Source organism: Rana temporaria, chromosome 10 (assembly GCF_905171775.1).
Source record: "Rana temporaria chromosome 10, aRanTem1.1, whole genome shotgun sequence".
NCBI classification, from domain to species: Eukaryota; Metazoa; Chordata; class Amphibia; order Anura; family Ranidae; genus Rana; species Rana temporaria.
The window spans coordinates 95,247,759-95,268,391 of record NC_053498.1 but is presented as its reverse complement, the minus strand read 5'-3'; the positions used below and the strand labels follow the sequence as shown (position 1 = coordinate 95,268,391).

Sequence of the window (20,633 nt, the reverse complement as noted above, 5' to 3'; positions counted from 1 at the left end):
AATCCCAATAAAATACATTTACGTTTTTGGTTGTAACACGACAAAATGTGGACAATTTCAAGGGGTGTGAATACTTTTCCAAGGCACTGTACATAATGTAATGCTCTGGAAGTGACATACGATGTTCTTCTGCCCCCATACTGCAGTTAAAACTTTGGGTGATGACACTTACAGAATGGAGGATGTGGCTTGTGTATGTGCAATTCTCTGGCCATGTGCCTGCTGAGTACAGCGAAACATTTACTACATGTAGAAGCAGAGTATGATACAACACACCCAGCCTATTGCAAGATGGCAAAACCCTGCCAGGAAAAATTAAGAACAGCCTTAGAAAGGCCCAGCCTTTATATAACCACCAACAGTGCACCAGGTGGAAACAGGTTTCTCAATAAAAACCTTCCATGCCTAGAAATCTAAGAAAAAAAATACCATGGTGGTGGGGCTGTGCCTGCCAGAAAAAGGATCAAAAGCTTGCTTCTGCCTTTTTACTGACCCAATCCTCTGCTGCCCTAGCAGATGGTGCTGCCCCATGCTGTGGCGGTGGACTGGTCCTCGGAGTCTACACATACAATGCCAAGTCTATAAGACCCTAGACAGCCACCGTACAGGAGAGAAGCTGATGAGACCAGGCCAGGAGGAGCCTGCTGGAGCCGAGGATCAGATAAGTAATGCCCTTACACACGATCGGACCTTTGTCCGACCAAAATCACATCGGAATTCCATCGGAGTAAAAAAAGAACATGTTCTCTATCTAAACTCCGACAGAATTCCTCGGAACTTCCGATGGGGGCATACACACTAGAGTTGTCCCGATACCACTTTTTTAGGACTGAGTACAAGTACCGATACTTTTTTTTATGTACTCGCCGATACCGAATACGATACTTTTTTTTAAATGTGTCCCCAAATGCAGCCATGTCCCCAGTATAGCAGCCATGCCCCCAGTATAGCAGCCATGTCCCCAGTACCTACTGTTAATCACCGCGGCGGGGAACATTACAGACAGCATTCGTTTGAACAGCTGTTTTCCCTGCCGCGCATAGACACTCTCCCTTGCTCGCGATTGGACAGATCCGTCCAAGGGGGAGTGTCTATGCGCGGCGGGGAAAACAGCTGTTCAAACGACCGCTGTCTGTAATGTTCCCCGCCGCGGTGATTAACGTTGTAGCGGCGGTTTCGGCGGCGGGCGGGGGCGGCCAGAAGTATTCTATTTTTGTATCGGGAGTATTAGCAGGAGTACGAGTACTCCCGCTAATACTCGGTATCGGTCCTGATACCGATACTGGTATCCGTATCGGGACAACCATAATACACACGGTCGATATTTCCCATGGAAAAAGTCAGTCGAACTTTTTCCATCAGAAATTCCAATCGTGTGTACGGGGCATAAAACAGTTTTTCAAAGTCTGCTAGACATAAACAAGCTTTAAACCCTTGCAGTGCAGGTGTAGCCCTACTACAGGTCAGGATTTTTGCTTACAGTACTTTTTTTTTTCTTTTAACAATCCATAGCTACATGTTCAGTCAGTCACCATCAACAAAGAGCACATGTGACAGCAGCAGGGGCGGACTGACCATTCGGGCACTCTGGCACTGCCCGAGGGCCCCATGACACTAGGGGGCCCCCCCATCAGGGTTGCCAGCCTCAGTAAAACCAGGGACAGTATGTAAAAAATCAGTGTTTTTAAAATAATTACAAGATTATAGCTGTCCGCCTCTCCAGTACTTTTTCAGAGTGTGTATGTATACAGTGTGTGTGTGTGTGTGTGTGTGTGTGTGTGTGTGTGTGTGTGTGTATCTCTATCTATACTGTATGTGTGTATATTGTGTGACTGTGTGTGTATACTGTGTATGTATACTGTATGTGTGTATATATATACTGTGTGGCCCCATAATCTATTGCCTGGGTGCCCCATAATCTCCTATTGCCCGGGGGGCCCCATGAGTTGTCAGTCCGCCCCTGGACAGCAGGATGGGTGGTTGCTGTCAGTGGAAAACTTGGTTAATTCCACCATTGGCCAACTGCAGTTGGGCAGGCATCAGAAAGCTTTGACTATATTGATTAGTCAGCAGTGTGCAGAAGATTAGCTTACAAAGAATACATTTAAATTATATCCACTGATAGAGAGAGATATATTAAAAAAATACCAGTTACACTTACGGTAGCTGTTTTTCTGTAAGTCTTACAGGACGGCACCTTGAGAGTAGACTGGCTCCACCTGACAGGAAACACAATCAGAAAGAGGTTTAAAAGCCCCGCCCCTCCCCGTGCACCTCAGTTAGTGATAAAGTAACCACCATAAGAGCACGGGAACCAGTATATAAAAATACAAACCATATAAATTCCTCAGGGTGGGAAATAGGCCTGCCGTCCTGTAAGACTTACAGAAAAACAGCTACCGTAAGTGTAACTGGTATTTTCTCAAGTCGTCTTCCAGGATGGCACCTTGAGAGATAAGCAAGTAACCCTCAGGCCTACCTTAGGGCGGGACAACTGCCTGCAGGATTCTTCTGCCAAACGTCAAGTCTTGGGGTGACAGAAGTTCCACTCGGTAGTGTTTGAGAAAGGTGTTCTGGCTTGACCACGTTGCTGATCTACAGATTTGTTCCACTGAAACTCCTGCTCTCTCTGCCCAGGAGGTTGCTATAGATCTCGTGGAATGTGCCTTGACTTTAGGTACTGTTTTGCCAGCTTTAATGCATGCTAATGAAATTGCCTGTCTTATCCACCTAGATATAGAGGCTCTAGATGCTTGGCAACCCTTTTTCTGTCCTGAAAAATTAATTAGCAAGTGAGATGAGCGTCTGAACTCGCTCACCCTTTCCAAATAACTTAACAAACAGCGTCTTACATCCAAACAGTGGAAGGTCTCTTCCCTTTCGTTCTGTGGATTTGCGCAAAATGAAGGAAGAATAATTTCTTGTGACCTATGAAATTTCGTTGCCACCTTAGGTAGGTACAGGGGATCCTGACTTAGGACTACCCTGTCTTCAAAAAGACGAAAATAAGGCTCTTTGATTGAGAGCGCCTGCATGTCTCCTATTCTTTTGGCCGTAGTAATAGCCAGAAGAAAGGAGAATTTAAATGTCAACAGCCTAACCGGAATGCTGTCTATCGGTTCAAACGGAGGTTTGGATAGATGGTCTAGAACCAAGGTGAGGTCCCAGGGGGGAACCCTGGAGATTTGAATAGGGGATAACCTATCCCTAGCCGACAGGAATCGCTTGATCAGCGGATCCAGGGCCAGCCTCTTGTCTAAAAAGTAGGACAAGGCGGCTACCTGTACTCTTAAGGTTCTTGTGGCTAGTCCTAGATCAACTCCTTCCTGGAGAAATTCCAGGATGACAGATATTTCAGGTAGTGGGGCTTGCCTGGCTGCACACCAGCGTGAAAAAACCCCCCAGGTCTTAGCATAGATTTTCCTAGTGACCTCCTTATGACTAGCCAAAAGGGTATTTATTACCTTCTCCGAACAACCTCTCCGCTGCAGGTTCCACCTCTCAAGTACCAGGCCGTCAGACTGAAAAAGTCGGGCTCTGGGTGAAAGATCGGTCCCTGCCGCAGAAGGTCCACTCGGACCGGGAGAGGAAGGGGGGGGAAGAACTGACCAACGTTCTAACATTGGGAACCAAGCTCTTTTGGGCCACTGGGGAGCGATCAGGATCAGCTTCCCCCGTGAGCGACTCAGTTTCTGTAGGACCCTTGGGATCAGACTCAGGGGAGGGAAAGCATAGGCCAGCTGAAATGTCCAGGCCTGGGCCAACGCATCCACACCCTCCGATCCCTGATCCCGGGAGAGGGAGAAGAACCTTTCTACCTTCCTGTTCTTCCTGTTCGCGAAGAGGTCTATCTCTGGGTTGCCGAAACGATGTCGAACCCAGACGAAGACTTCTCGATTTAATTCCCACTCCCCCTGGAGGATGGGTTGGCGGCTTAGAAAGTCCGCTTTTAAGTTTAGGACTCCCCTGATGTGGATTGCTGAAAGGGAGAGGACTCTCTGTTCTGCCCAACTCAGAATTTCTAAGGACAGCCTTAGGAGGGAACGGGACCTGGTGCCTCCCTGGTGATTTATGAACGCCACCGTGGTTGCGTTGTCGGAGAGAATCTGTATTTCTTGGTTTATGACTCTCTCCTCGAACGCCTCCAAGGCCTTCCCGACCGCTAATAATTCGCGGAAGTTGGAAGAGGACCTGCTCTGTTGTCGATCCCAGCACCCCTGGGCCTGGAGACCCGACATGTGGGCTCCCCACCCCCAGGAGCTGGCATCCGTGGTTATCCTGAGAGGATTTGTCTGGTTCCATGGGAGGCCTTCCTCCAAATTCTGAGGAATGAGCCACCACCCCAGTGTGCATTTTACTGACTCCGGGATGCTGACCCTGGAGTCTAGGGATGAGTCCTTCCCGTCCCAGGAGGAGAGCAGGAAGGCCTGCAGGGATCTGTAATGAAGCTGGGCCCATGGGACCGCTGGGATGCATGAGGTCATCAGTCCCAGTAACCTCATGATCTGTCTGAGGGAAATTTCTATTGACCCCATGACGGACCTGACCACTGACCCGAGTCTCTGGATCTTGTCCTCTGGAAGAACCAGCTTTTTCTCTATGGAATCTATCAGGAATCCCAGATACATTTTTCTCTGTTCTGGGAGGAGAGAAGATTTTTCTCTGTTTACAATCCATCCCAAAGATTCCAGAGTAGTCAGGACGGTGGCCAGATCCGAGAGAAGGAGTTCTCGGCTGGGGTTGAAAAGCAGTAGGTCGTCCAGGTAGGGGACAAGGGAGATCCCTTTCAGATGTAGAAAGGCGACCACCTCTGCCAGGACCTTCGTGAAAACCCTTGGGCTGGAGGCCAGACCAAAGGGGAGTGCGGTGAACTGCCAGTGCTGAATCCCCTGAGGGGAGGCAATGGCAAATCGGAGGAACCTTTGATGGTCCCTGAAGACTGGGACATGGAGGTAGGCGTCCCTCAAGTCTATGGTTACCATAAAGACTCCTTCTAACAACAGTCCCTTGAGACTGTAAATGTTTTCCATGCGGAATTTCTTGTAGAGGAGAAAGGTATTTAAAGGTTTTAAATTTATGATCAATCGGAATTTCCCCGAAGGTTTGGGCACCATGAAAATATGTGAGTACACCCCCTGACCCTGTTGTCCTGGCGGAACTGGGATTATGACTGCCTGCTGAGCTAGATCTGTGACACTTCCCAGAAGGGCAGCTGCCTTGAGGGGATCTTGGGGTAGATGAGTGAGGAGAAATATTGGGGGGGGAAGTTGGCGGAATTCCAATCTGTAACCCTCCCTCACTATTTGCAGAATGTGAGGACTCCGTGTTATACTCTCCCAGGCTGGAAAAAATTGGGAGAGTCTTCCCCCGACTCTTAAGTCACTTGGAGTCCTTACCTGCGGGTTTGGGATCGGGGAAAAGGATACCCCCTTTTGGCTTATCCTTTCCCGCGATCCAACGCTTATTAAAGGCCGATCTTCGGTCAGAAGGTCGGTTTTTATTCTGGGGGCCTCGAAAAAATCTTCTCCTGTTAGGTCTAGGTTTTGGGGGGAACCGTTTCCCCTTTTCTGAGGCCCTAGTTAGAGCTTGATCAAGTCCTGCCCCAAAGAGAAGAGTACCTTCAAAGGGCAGGGCACATAGACGGGTCTTGGAAGCAAGATCACCTTCCCACGTCTTGAGCCATACCGCCCTTCTGGCGGCGTTGACGAGAGCACCCGTCTTAGCAGAGGATCGGACTGTTTCAATCGATGCGTCTGCAAGATAGGCAACCGCACTGCCTATGACTGTAAGAGAATCTCTAATTTCTTTAAACTTGGAGGTCTGAGGTACATGCTCCAGAAGTCTGGTTAACCAGGTATCTGCATTCCTAGCGATGCAGGAAGAGGCTAAAGCGGGTCCAAGGGCGGCCGTATTAGCCTCCCAGGCCCTGCGAAGGGAGGTGTCTGCCCGCCTGTCTAAGGAATCCTTTAAGTTCCCTGCATCTTCAAACGAGAGGTCAGACTGCCTGGAGAGTTGGGCTAGAGATGCATCTAGTTTAGGAGTTTTAAACAAAGTATTTTCTAACTCCTCCTTAAAGGGACAGCGCCTCTTCCAGGTCTTGTACCTTAGTAGTTTCTTTTCAGGCTCAGCCCATTCCCTCAGAACTATATCTTTAAGTGACTGATGGACTGGGATAACCTTTGGCTGGGGTTTAGCTAAACCCTGGTACATTCTGTCCTGAGGTGACACCAGCTCTGCTGGCTGCTGGATCCCCTCAGAGGCATAGACAGCAGACAGCAGACCCCCCATGTCATCTGTAGAAAAAATATATTTGCCTGATCTGGCATCCTCATCCTCATCCTCAGAATGACTATCAACTACCCCATCTTCTGGAGCCTCTGAATCTTCGGTGTCAGATAGGAGAGACTCCCTAGCCCTGGAAACTCGTGGCACTGGGGTGGATGAGCTCTCTTGAGAAGAGGGGCCGGCTGCTATGGGCTCAGGATCCCTATTTTTTAAGGTGTCCTTAAATTCCTTTAATGTGGAGAGCATTTGGGATTGGACAGCTAGGAATTCTTTCATAATCAGGGAAGTTTCCTTTGCTGTCAATTTTTGTATGCATTTGGCACAAAGAAGTTTGGAGTAATCTGCAGCCAGCTTAATGCTACAGTTACCACACCTCTTGGTTTTGGAAGTGTGTTTTAGGGAGAGAATAGCAGCTTCCCCCTGGGCAGAAACCTCCTCCCCTGTAAGGGGAGAGAAAAAATATATCACAGTTCAAACATCAGAGAGGAGAGGAGAGGAGAGGGGGGGGGGGGGGGGGGGGGGGGGGGGGGGGGGGGGGGGGGGGGGGGGGGGGGGGGGGGGGGGGGGGGGGGGGGGGGGGGGGGGGGGGGGGGGGGGGGGGGGGGGGGGGGGGGGGGGGGGGGGGGGGGGGGGGGGGGGGAGGGAGAGGACCCAGTCCAATATGCCCCCCTGACATTCTGAGGCAGACTCACCCTTGGTGGTGTCCTCGGCAGCGGCTGCTAGCGAACGATCCTCGCGCTCCATAGCGAAGTCGTGTAGGCGCCACTCTCCTCCTTGCTGCAGTGAGAACAGCGAGGAGCCGACGCCGCTGGCGGCCGCCATTTTGGTGAAGACCGGAAGCGGAACTTCGTCATCACCGCGCGCCGCCTGTGACGCGGCGTCGACTGCTGGCTCCATTCGAAAATGTCCCCGGGAGGACAGTACACCGGAGCCACGCTGAGGAAGCCCTCACACCCGCCCAGCAGGTAAGGGGTCCTGGAGGAGAGGGAACATGGCCACATAGGAGTACTGGAATAGCCACTATCCCAGGGATTCCTACAGAAAGGAAAGAAGGGGGGTATTGTTTGCAATCTTCCTCCCCCCCCCCTATCACACGGGGAAAACCCCCCGGGACAGGCATTACACCTTTTAGCTGAGGCAGGGACGGCCCCCAGGACCCACTGCTCAGTACCCGGAGGGGGACCACCAGCCCCAGGCCTTAGGTCTGATAAAAAATAACAAACTGTTTCGCTGGTGGGAAACACAATCAATAACTGAGGTGCACGGGGAGGGGCGGGGCTTTTAAACCTCTTTCTGATTGTGTTTCCTGTCAGGTGGAGCCAGTCTACTCTCAAGGTGCCGTCCTGGAAGACGACTTGAGAAAAAAAAAAATATATATATTATATATATATATATATATATATATATAATTTTGTTTAAATATATATCACACACACAGTCACTGCTGACCTATTTCTAGAATTGCCAGCTGCCGTACTATTGCTTTGTTTCCAATATTTTCTGACCTAGAACAGCTACAGGGAGAAGGAAATCTTATTCGGACATTCATTTGTTGGATGTTCCCAGGCAGTGACTCAAACACTGACGATAGGCAAGGCCAGACAGCATTTTTCATCAGCAATGACAACTCCCATATGTCTCTCATGACAGGTGTTCTTTAAGTTAGCAAGACAGTGGGGGTTGATTTACTAAAACTGGAGTGTGCAAAAAGTGGTGCAGCTCTGCATAGAAACCAATCGGCTTCCATTTTTTTTTTGTCAAAGCTTAACTGAACAAACTAAAGTTAGAAGCCGATTGGCTGTCATGCACAGCTGCACCAAAATTTAAACTCTCCCGTTTTAGTAAATAAACCCCAGCAATCTTCTGGTGATGTATGGGACAATAAAGTGAGCCACTGGACCTCGTCATAGGCGCTTGTCAAGTTCCCCCCTATAGTAACCACTACCCGGAAGATTTGGCTACCCAATGACCGGGCCAGTTTTTGCAATTCGGCACTGCGTCATTTTAACTGACAATTGCGCGGTCGTGCGACGCTGTACCCAAACAAAATTTACGTAGTTGTTTCCCCAAAAATAGAGCTTTCTTTTGGTGGCATTTGATCTCTGTGGTTTTTATTTTTTGCGCTATAAACAAAAAAAATTTGAATTTAATTTTGAAAAAAAAAATACAATATTTTGTATTTTTTGCTATAATAAATATCCCAACTTTTTTTTTATTTATTTTTTTAAGCGTTTTTTCCCCCTCAGTTTAGGCCAATATGAATTCTTAAAAAAATTTGGGGTAAAGAAAAAATATATATAATAAAAAACGCAATAAGCGTATATTGATTGGTTTGGTTATAGTGTGTACAAAACAGGGGATAGATTTATAGCATTTTTATTATTATTTTTTTTACTAGTAATGTCGGCGATCTGCGATTTTTATCGGACTGCGACATTATGGTGGACACATCAGCATTTATACAGCGATCAGTGCTATAAAAACGCACCGATTACTGTAAAAGGGTCACTGGCAGAGAAGGGGGTTAACACTAGGGGTCGATCAAGCTGTTAATTGTGTTCCCTAATGTGTGTTCTAACTGAAGGGGGGATGGGACGGACTAGAGAAAATTACAGATCGTGGTTCCTAGCTATTAGGAATCTGCATTTCCTCAGTTCACAGAACAGTGATGTGTGCACACACACACACACACACGTCCCTGTTCTGCCTCTCGTGCCCGGAGATCGCTTGCGACCGCCGGTCACGAGCATCAGCAACTCGTGCGATGCACCGGGCGCCTGCTAGTCCGCTTAAAGCGACCCATGTACAGCTATGACGGTTTGCACATCGGAGCCACCCTGCCGCTGTATAACTGCGGTGGCTGGTCCGCAAGCGGTTAATAGAAGCTGGACTACAGCTTCAAGCAATGAAAAGCCCTCTATGAATGGAGGAGAGGGGGGGGGGGGATAAATGAAAGATCTGCCGCCTCCTTTCATAGAGCTTTTCATTATGGAAAGCTATAGTACAGCTTGTATAATTGGAAGAGGGGTGGAAAAGGCAGCTTGCATTAACCCTTACAGCCTTGAAAGATTACTGCTGCAGGGGAATGGGGGGGGGGGCAGAGAACTGAAGATTTAAAGTGGTTGTAAACCCTCCCCTTGAAGTTACACCTACAGGAAAGCCTAGATTAAGGCTTACCTGTAGGGGTTTGCAATATCTGCTAAAACTATACGGTTTAGGAGACATTTGCCAAAAGGTATACACCGTTGTCTACGGGAGGAGGAGATCATAATTTCCCAGGAGCACAAGCAAGGGAGGAAGTGAACTGGGAGCTCCGCGGTATAGGAAGTGGCAGATTAGGACGACTGCCTAGCAACAGGGCGTTTTTTTTTCTCCAAATGTTTAATACGTTTCAAGGAGACAGCTCATTTAAAAAAAAAAATTAAGGGTGGACCTTCGCTTCAAGTGTGTTCCAGGGATGGTGTTCTGGTTTATCTGTCTATCAGAATCCAGTTTTGCATTTGTATGCTGAACCCATATCAGTGTGTATTTCCTCTGGGTGCTCTGTCCTTTCAGGCAGGGCAGAATATGGATAGTCAGTCATGGGACTGGCAGAGACATTAATCACCACCATATAATTTGTTCTGTAGAGCGGTCCCTCTAGAAATCTCTTGTAGGGCCCCCTGGGTGCCTGGAACATCTGCTTATGTTTCTATAAGTGCACTACTACCGTTGCTATTTTAAAAAAATTAAAAAAATAAAAATACTTTGACATTTGAAAGTATATTTAAAGTACATCTTTTTTTTAGCTTTACATAGACTGGTTACTATAAACGCAGAAACAGAGCACACTGACTGGTGCACACAAAACCACATATATTAATATAAAGAATAAAACAGCACCTAATGAAGCGACTTGGACAGGACAGATATCCAAGACCCCCCATTCACACCTTGGCGTACCCAATCGCGGTGTTTTGTCCCGCGAATTGCGACGACAAATTGCGGCGTTTTGTACCGCGATTTGCGGTGACAAAATGCTGCGATTGTGAATGCAGCTTACCCCCAGGTCCACATCTCCTATGCCGAACGCCACCTGAAAAAAAGATCCGGGACTTGTTTTCAGGCGGCAGGCGTACGGTGTTCGGCGTTCGGCGTGGAGATGTGAACCATCTCCATAGAGGGCAATGTAAAATCATCCCTCCAGCGTCTTAGGGGCTGCTGCGGCGTCGCGCTACAGGCACATATACGCCTAGGTGTGAACAGAGCCTTAGTGAAGTCCCCATCATGGAGCATCCATCTTGGTTTATATTGTTTCCTATTGCTGGGTGCCCAGAGTGAGAGTTCCATCTGTTGGCATGATCTGGTGTCCCATTGGATGACCTGTCAGCCATGCGACTTAATTTTTGGGGTGCCACATCCCAAATGCAATATAATACAAAAACCTAGAAGATTAATGGGGCTTTTAAAGGCACCACAAAAAGATTTACTTACAAGATAAAGTACATAAATTTTATTATGCAAAAAAAAAAAAAAGGTAATTACATGAAATGCACAATAGCAAATCAAATATAACATGATCATAAAAAGACATCCATCCACTAGAGGGGGGTCTCACAGAGTCCCCAATTTGTTAATGCTACCCCAACGCCTTTTAACTTCAGTCGTCTTCCTCAGGATTTGATGAGATTTATATTTTCTACAAAGAAGCAATATAATGACCAAAGAGTGCAAAAATCAAATACAAAACAAAAAGAAACAATATATCGTATATACTCGAGTATAAGCAGAGTTTTTCAGCACATTTTTTTGTGCTGAAAATGCCCCCCTCGGCTTATACTCGACTTACATTTTTGCGCCTGATCTCCTGGACTTTGGGGACCCGGCCATCTGTAGGTCCCCTGGACCCCAAACTTAGCACACATGTAGCCCCACTCTTCCTCTACAAGCGTGCAAAGTTTGTTGTCCGGGGGACCTACGGTCGGAGTGCACCGATTTTTCAAACCCGGCATCCCTTCTATAGACTCCCATGTTAAATTGTAATTTCTCCGGTGATTTGGGGACCCGGTACCGGCCGGTCTTATGTCTGCTGGACCCGGATCTTGGCACACATGTAGCCCCATTTCTCCTCTACAAGAGTGCATAGTTTGTTGTCTAGGGGACCTACGGCTGGGGAGCACCGATTTTTCAAAGCCGGGCACCCCTTCCATAGACTCCCATGTTAAATGTCAGGCTAGTCATGGGCACAGCGAGGCATGGGCATAGCGAGTCATGCACAGTGAGGCATGCAGATGGACACCCTAGGATTATACACGAGTCAGTAAGTTTTTCCATTTTACTGTGGTAAAATTAGGTGCCTCGGCTTGTTTTTGGGTCGACTTATACGGTAATGAAACATATCCATTGTGAGTGCAATTTGATACAATGCATTTCATCACCATTTGTTTTGTATATGGTTTTTGCACTCGTTTGGTCACTCGTACTTTCAGTCAATTAAAACCTCTTTCTAAACACAATTTTTGCCTAGAGAAATTATTTTCTAGCTGAGCTATCAGACCTCCTACAATGCTGGACTGTGTTCCATTCACAAGACCTTTCAGTAGCCCGATCTTTCCATTACAATGACTAAAGCCCCATACACACGGATCGGTCCAATAGAAACCGGGCATCATTCAGCCTATGTATACAGAAGACGGCTGTTTGGCCAGATTTTGTCGAAGGGGCATGACTGGAAAAGGTCTGCCGGTTGGTTGGCTCCCATTCAGCGCTCTCAGCCAATGGCTGAGTGCCGACCAGAATGTTCTGACGGGGGGAACACAGAACACAACAGAAAAGCAGGGAGAGATCGATGTACTAACAGTTTTTTTTTCATTCAGCCCTCTGGGTTGAGCTTGGGGGGGGGGGGGAGGAGAACGACTAGCAGTGTGTATGAGGCTTAGGGCTCTTTTACACAGGAGCGGATCCGTAATTGATCCGCTCCGTTAGCCCGTTTGGCTCACCTGGGATTTCTCCGTAAATCCCCGCTGAGCTGTCGGCGGACAGGGCGGTCCCCGCACACTGTGCAGAGACCGCCCTGTCTCTCCTCCGCTCTCCCCTATGGGGAAAATCGGATGAATACGGACCGTGTGTCCGTATTCATTCGATCCGTTCCGCCGGACAGAAGAAAAATAGGGTTTTCTTTCGTCCGCAAAAGCGGATCTTTGCGGACGCGGACGTTAGCGGATGCATCATCCGCTAACGTCTGCAATCCCATAGGGATACATTACAAGTCCGTAAACGGACTTGTAATAAACGGACCGTTTGTCCGTATGTGTGAAAGGGCCCCAAGTCTCTAAACAGCTGAAACAAGTATCATCTGACCACACAAACCTGGAGCACTGCTAGGATGATCACTACTATAGGATACTTGTGTGGTCTCCACAAAGAGGAGACGTTTGTTGACTGATCCATCACTACGTTTAAACCTCGTACACACAGGCAACATTGGCCTGTTCAATAGAAACCAGCAAACATTTGGCCTGTGTGTAAAGCAGCCAGTCCAACAGAAGCCAATCGTCCATCTTTTGTCGAAGGGGCATGACCAAAAAGGGTCTGCCAATCGGCATCCAAATAGCGCTCTCAGCCAATGGCTCCCAATGCTATGCTGCCTTGATAAGAGAGCAGGAGAGAGCGCGAGAGAGAGAACACTGGATCAGGCTCAGGCACATACTTAGGGGTTGGGTGAGAGCTGATCAGTGAAGGTTTTTTACCTTAAAAGCAGAGAATGCATTAACATAAAAACCTTCTGCCTTTACAACCATTTTAAAGTCTGTATTTAGTTAAAATTAATACATTACAAAGAACATTACTCACGATCAATGCGACAAGTCCCTTTTTTTCCCTGATTCAGGTGAAATCTTCCTCCTCTGATGCCCTCACCACCTCTGCCACTTTAATCTTCGGAAGCAGAGGGGGTTAAAAGAACTGTGGGAGCCAAGACAGGCATTCATCATGAGTGCCCAACTATGACCACTCCTTTCTGTCCCCCCCACCCCCATTCATAGAAGCTGTACTATAGTTTCTATAAAAAAAATGTGATCTCTAAATGAAGGAGGCAGGCCTATCATCGGTCTGTTCTCCATTCATAGACGACAAGTACGGCTTTTCTATGAATGAAGTTACTGGGTGGCGCAATGTTCCTTGTGCTTATTTTTTTTCTTCTTACCTGCTTTAAAGGCCCCTTTCACACTGGGGCGGGAGGCTAAAAATAGCGGCACTATACTGTCGGAATTGCCGCGGAATTCAGCCGCTAGCGGTATTAACCCCCGCTAGCGGCCGATAAATTGTTAATACTGCAGAGGCTCATTGCGGGCAGTATTACCGAGGTTTCCCATTGTTTTAAATGGGAAGGAGCGTTCTACATACCGCTCCAAAGATGCTGCTTGCAGGAGATTTTTTTCTCTCCTGCCAGCGCATCGCCTCAGTGTGAAAGCCCTCGGGCTTTCACATTGAGAAGGCTGGGGCAGGAGTTTTTCAGGCAGTATAGCAGCGCTATTTTTAGCGCTGTAACGCCTGAAAACGCCTCAGTGTGAAAGGGGCCTAAGTGGGTTTTGCATTCCTGTAGACTGTTACGGGAATGCAAGAGTTAAAGTGACACTAAAGTCAAATAAATTTTTGTGTGTTTAAATTAACAAACATGCAATACTTACCTGCTCTGTGTAGTGGTTTTGCACAGAGCAACCCCCATCCTTTTCTTCTTGGGTCCCTCTTTGGCTCTCCTGGCCCCTTCCTCCTGTCGAGTGCCTCCACAGCAAACAGCGCCGGTTTGGCCCCACCCCATCTCTCTCCTGATTGGGTAACTGATGATGACAGCAGCGGGAGGAAAATGGTGTCACTGCGGTGTATCATGCCAATCAGGAGGGAGAGTCCCGAATGGCCGATGCACTTGTGGACATCACTGGATAGAGAGAGATTATATATATATATATTTTTTTTTTTTATTTATTAGGAGCTGCTGCTACACAAAGAAGGCTGTTTATCTTAATGCATTAAAATAAAAAACACAGAGCAGCCCCGATCCTCCGCTTCTCCCCTGCTAGCACTCCTGGCTCCTCCCCTCACTAAGTGCCCCCATAGAAAGCTGCTGCAATGGGGGCACTCACGTGGGCTTGCTCCTGAGCCAGCTCTGTGCTGAATGTATACGTTTGTCTAAGAGCTGAAGTTACACTCTTCGGAGCTTAGTGAGGCGAGGTCTTTACAACCACTTTAAAATGTCAATGTCAATGTGTAATGTACATTCATCATCGGTCTGCCTGTAAAAATCAATGAGAGGAAAAGACTTTATACAAATATTCGGCCCTGACAACACAAATGTGGGTATATTTCCCCTGCCCAGGAGCTGCATATAGCCAGTGCTAAAGCAATACACCTGTATGTTATACAAGCATGTACCAGGATAAACCTGAATGCAGCCAAGCAGTCATTCATGTCCACGGGCAGCTGTATGCAGCACCTGGGCAGGGGAAATATGGCAGAACGCACATTGCTCATGTACAAGAGCCCATACACAAATAGATGTGAAATCAAATGGCTACAAGTGTATAGGCCATACGCACCTCCCCCAACGCAGACACATTTGTGTACAACCACCGCCTGCCTTCAATTGTAGAGGCTGAAGGTACACCGCACACTCCCAGAGGAGGAAATACTGCCATACGGTGCGCTATACGGTCATTAGTGGTCATGTATTACGCCTTAGTCAACGCCAAGCTCCTCTTTAACTACACTCAATCAACATGACCTACTGAATACAAAATGTACATTCAGTTGTAGATACTGTATATCTTTTTTTAATAAGATCGATATCTCAGGTATGATGAGAGGATAGGACTTGTAGCCGTATATGATCATCACTTACATCAGAGAGAATCCCATGAGATGGAAGCTGCATCATTGGAATTCCCTCATCACCTTCTCTCTCTCTCTCCATTATCCTCTATGTCATGATAACCTCCCCCCCCCATCATCATCCTCTATGATAACCTCCTCTCTTCCCCCCCCCATCATCCTCTATGATAACCTCCTCGCTCCCCCCCATCATCCTCTATGATCAGCTACTCTCTCTCTCTCCATTCTTCTCTATGATAACCTCTTCTCCCCCCCCCCCTATTATCCTCTATGATAACCTCCTCTCCCCCCCCCCCCCCCCATCATCCTCTATGATAACCTCCTCTCTGACCCCATCATCCTCTATGATAACCTCCTCTCTCTCTCTCTCTCTCTCTATTATCCTCTATGATCAGTCTCTCTCTCTCTCTCTCTCTCCCCATCATCCTCTATGATAACCTCCCCCCCCCCCCCATCATCCTCTATGATCAACGACTCTCTCTCTCTCTCTCTCTCTCTCTCTCTCTATTATCCTCTATGATCACCTCCTCTCTACCCCCATACTCCTCTATGATCACCTCCTCTCTCTCCCCCATTATCCTCTATGATCACCTCCTCTCTCTCCCCCATTATCCTCTATGATCACCTCCTCTCTCTCCCCCATTATCCTCTATGATCACCTCCTCTCTCTCCCCCATTATCCTCTATGATCACCTCCTCTCTCTCCCCCATTATCCTCTATGATCACCTCCTCTCTCTCCCCCATTATCCTCTATGATCACCTCCTCTCTCTCCCCCATTATCCTCTATGATCACCTCCTCTCTCTCCCCCATTATCCTCTATGATCACCTCCTCTCTCTCCCCCATTATCCTCTATGATCACCTCCTCTCTCTCTCCCCCATTATCCTCTATGATCACCTCCTCTCTCTCTCCCCCATTATCCTCTATGATCACCTCCTCTCTCTCTCCCCCATTATCCTCTATGATCACCTCCTCTCTCTCTCCCCCATTATCCTCTATGATCACCTCCTCTCTCTCTCCCCCATTATCCTCTATGATCACCTCCTCTCTCTTCCCCATTATCCTCTATGATCACCTCCTCTCTCTCTCCCCCATTATCCTCTATGATCACCTCCTCTCTCTTCCCCATTATCCTCTATGATCACCTCCTCTCTCTTCCCCATTATCCTCTATGATCACCTCCTCTCTCTCCCCCATTATCCTCTATGATCACCTACTCTCTCTCCCCATTATCCTCTATGATCACCTACTCTCTCTCCCCCATTATCCTCTATGATCACCTTCTCTCTCTCCCCCATTATCCTCTATGATCACCTCCTCTCTCTCCCCATTATCCTCTATGATCACCTTCTCTCTCTCCCCCATTATCCTCTATGATCACCTCCTCTCTCTCCCCCATTATCCTCTATGATCACCTCCTCTCTCTCCCCCATTATCCTCTATGATCACCTCCTCTCTCTCCCCCATTATCCTCTATGATCACCTCCTCTCTCTCCCCCATTATCCTCGATGATCACCTCCTCTCTCTCCCCCATTATCCTCTATGATCACCTCCTCTCTCTCCCCCATTATCCTCGATGATCACCTCCTCTCTCTCCCCCATTATCCTCTATGATCACCTACTCTCTCTCCCCATTATCCTCTATGATCACCTACTCTCTCTCCCCATTATCCTCTATGATCACCTACTCTTTCTCTCTCCATTATCCTCTATGATCACCTACTCTTTCTCTCTCCATTATCCCCAATGGTCGCCTCCTCTCTCCATTACCCTCTATGGACAGTGACTGCAGTGTGTGTTGTATGGTGGATGACCTGCACTGCTCTCCACTCACCTTTATTGGCCACTTCCCAGGCCACCTCGAAGAGGACGGTGTTGTCGAGGTCCAGGTCATCTTCCCAGTCCTCCAGCCCTGTGAGGGAAGTGACTGACAGGCTGCGAGCCAGAGGCATCCTGCAAGCTGCTAATGGATGGAGGCACAGAGGTTACAGTAAGGATGAATGTCCTTGAAGTGTCAGCTCCTGTGCAGTTCTCCTCCAACACCACTGCGGACCCCACACCGCTGACAGAGGAACTGCTACAATGTAACTAACCAGTCTTCAGGAGGGGGCGGGGCCGCAGCTGTCTCTCTCACACACCCCCCTCTGCCCACAACCAACATGGAGCCGCAATATCAAATGATACGCGTTTATTTCTTGTATGCCTTGTCACTGATTGGAGGATGGAGACACATGTATATACAGAGGGGATTTGATTGGAGTAGCAGATCTCCAGGGGGCGGATTGAGTTTGGTGTTCGGTCTTTAGTGGAGATAGCTGATTGGCTGAGGAGATGTCAATCAATATGATGGACAGGACAGCTCGTGGGCTACGTGCATGTTAGGTGAACTTGTCCGCTCCTGAGGTCAGGGGGTCCATTGTCATTTATAGCATGAGAGAATGTGTGGTGGCATTCATTGTAGGCATTCCCCTGCATCTCAGCAGTCATGGGAGAGTTTAACCATATCAGCGCGAGAATTTACCCCACTTAATGACCAGGCCATTTTTGTACGATATAGCACTGCGTTACTTTAACCACTTAAGGACCGGACCAATATGCTGCTAAATGACCCAAGGGGTTTTTACAATTCAGCACTGCGTCGCTTTAATAGACAATTGCGCGGTCGTGCGACGTGGCTCCCAAACAAAATTGGCGTCCTTTTTTCCCCACAAATAGAGCTTTCTTTTGGTGGTATTTGATCACCTCTGCGGTTTTTATTTTTTGTGCTATAAACAAAAATAGAGCGACAATTTTGAAAAAAATGCAATATTTTTTACTTTTTGCTATAATAAATATCCCCCAAAAACATATATATAAAAAAAAAAAATTCCTCAGTTTAGGCCGATACGTATTCTTCTACCTATTTTTGGTAAAAAAAATCACAATAATCGTTTATCGATTGGTTTGCGCAAAATTTATAGCGTTTACAAAATAGGGGATAGTTTTATTGCATTTTTATCAATTTTTTTTTTTTACTACTAATGGCGGCGATCAGCGATTTTTTTTGTGACTGCAACATTATGGCGGACACTTCGGACAATTTTGACACATTTTTGGGACCATTGTCATTTTCACAGCAAAAAATGCATTTAAATTGCATTGTTTATCGTGAAAATGACAGTTGCAGTTTGGGAGTTAACCACAGGGGGCGCTGTAGGATTTAGGGTGCACCTAGTGTGTGTTTACAACTGTAGGGGGTGTGGCTGTAGGTCTGATGTCATCGATCGAGTCTCCCTTATATAAGGGATCACTCGATCGATACGCCGCCACAGTGAAGCACGGGGAAGCCGTGTTTACATACGGCTCTCCCCGTTCTTCAGCTTCGGGGAGCGATCGCGACGGAGCGGCTATAAACGAATAGCCGCGCTGTCGTCCCGGATCGCTCCCCGAGGGGATCCGCCCGCCGCACGCAGCGGAGGGGGTCCCGATCGGACCTCCCACCCGCTAGAAGGCAAGGACGTATATATACGCCCATCTGCCTGTCCGTGCCATTGTGCGGACGTAAATAGTCGTGCGGCGGGCGTTAAGGGGTTAATGACCAGGCCATTTTTGGACGATACAGCACTACGTTATTTTAACTAGCAATTGTGCGGTTGTGCAACGGTGTAACCAAATACAATTGACGTTCTTTTTTCCCCACAAATAGAGATTTCTTTTGGTGGTATTTGATCACCTCTGCGTGTTTTTTTTTTGTGCTATAAACAAAAAAAGACAGACAATTTTGAAAAAAATAAATAAAATGTCTTCATCAATTTAGGCCAATTTGTATTCTGCTACATATTTTTGGTAAAAAAAAATCCCAATAAGCTTATATTGATTGATTTGCGCAAAAGTTATAGCATCTGCAAACTACGAGATAGATTTAGGGACTTTTTTTTTACTAATAATGTCAGCGATCAGTGATTTGTAGCGGGACTGCAAGATTACGGCGGACAAATCTGACACTAAGTGACACTTTTTGGCAACCAGTGACACCAATACAGTGATCGGTGCTAAAAAAAAATGCACTGATCACTGTATAAATGACGCTGGCAGGGAAGGGGCAATTAAAGGGTTAAGTGTGGGAGTGTTTTCTAACTGTAGGGAAAATGACTTGACTATCAGAAACATGAGATCTCCATTTTCCTTTCTGGCAGAACAGCAGTCTGCCTTGTTTACATAGGCAGACTGCCGTTCTGCCTCTCTACGAACGATCGCTAGGTTCCTGGATGTCATTGTGGCCGCCGCACCGCTGATGAGGAATCTATGTCCTCATTTCCTTTCTCTGTCTCAAAATATTTTCACCAACCCCACTCACCAGGGGGGCAGAAAAAAAAAGTTAACAAAATAAATAAATACAATTCCAAAAAAAAGTACAAAAATAACATTCTAAAACATGAAGGACTTGTTCACATGTCTTTGGTCCCTTTCACGCATGCTTATCTATTGTCACTGCGGCCGCCCACTATTTTGGTGTGTGGCCCCTTGTCGAGCACCAGGCACCTGAATTACAGCAGTGGGAGTGCCTGATTAGAGCCATAGATTCCAATAGGCTTCCTGATTAGAGTCTCTGGGTTCTACTAGGCTTCCAAATTGTTAAACAGCAGGCGCACTGCTGTGCTGTGTTAGGCTCCATTCACACCAATGCGTTTTTTGATGCATTTTACAGAAATGCAGGGAAATTTTTTAACATGGTTTCCTATGAAACATGTTCACATCAATGCTTTTTTGTGCCTCTGCGTTTTTGGAAAGGGTCAGGGACTTTTTTTCATGCAAAAAGCAGCGTTTTGCATGCAATAGAATTCAATGGACCCGCATCTAAAACGCAAGTACCGCTTTTTTACCGCAATTTTGCTACGATTTGAGGTTTGCTTTTTTTTTTTTTTTTACCTGTTTATAGCTGGTTGTTAAAGGAAATGTAAAAAAAAATTAAAATTGCCGGCTAAAAAAAAACAATTATAAAAAAAAAAACGCAAATCGTGGTAAAATCGTGTGTCGAAAAACACAGCAAGCACCACAAAAAGCACTGCAAAAACGCTCAAAAGCAACATGCTTAGGTGTGAATCGAGCCTTAGGGAATCATTTCCCTAACACTGACCTGCCTCTCAGCCAATCGGGTGCACCGGGTCTGGTTACCGGTCACCTGATTGGCTGAAGGGACAGGCACTGTGATTGGACGCCTATACATTGAATGCATGAAGATAAAAACCTTCAGCCTTTAGAACCACTTTAATTCCTATTGATGTAGATACTACCCCAGAACTACATCTTTCAAACACAGATTCCTTACACACAATCTGTTTTACGAATATAATGTGCAGAGCCGCCACCAGGGGGGTACAGGCAGCACACCTGTAAGGGGCCCGGAGGTCCCCAGGGGCCCGGATGGCAACCCCCTTTTTTTTAATTTATTTTTTATAAAAAAATATATATATTTTTTAATATATTTGTATTTTATTTTT

The 20,633-nt window shown here is 47.0% G+C and overlaps 1 protein-coding gene across 1 annotated transcript in view; it reads right to left on the bottom strand.

Moving 5' to 3' along the window:
• The window catches only part of GYS1 (glycogen synthase 1), a 95,476-nt gene extending 78,195 nt beyond the window's left edge, over positions 1-17,281 (bottom strand). Inside the window, exon 1 of the mRNA XM_040325737.1 lies at positions 16,988-17,281. Within this exon, the coding sequence (XP_040181671.1) occupies positions 16,988-17,105 (118 nt within the window). The 5' untranslated portion in view covers positions 17,106-17,281. The remainder of the gene's footprint in view (positions 1-16,987) is intronic.
• Positions 17,282-20,633: the final 3,352 nt, after the last annotated feature.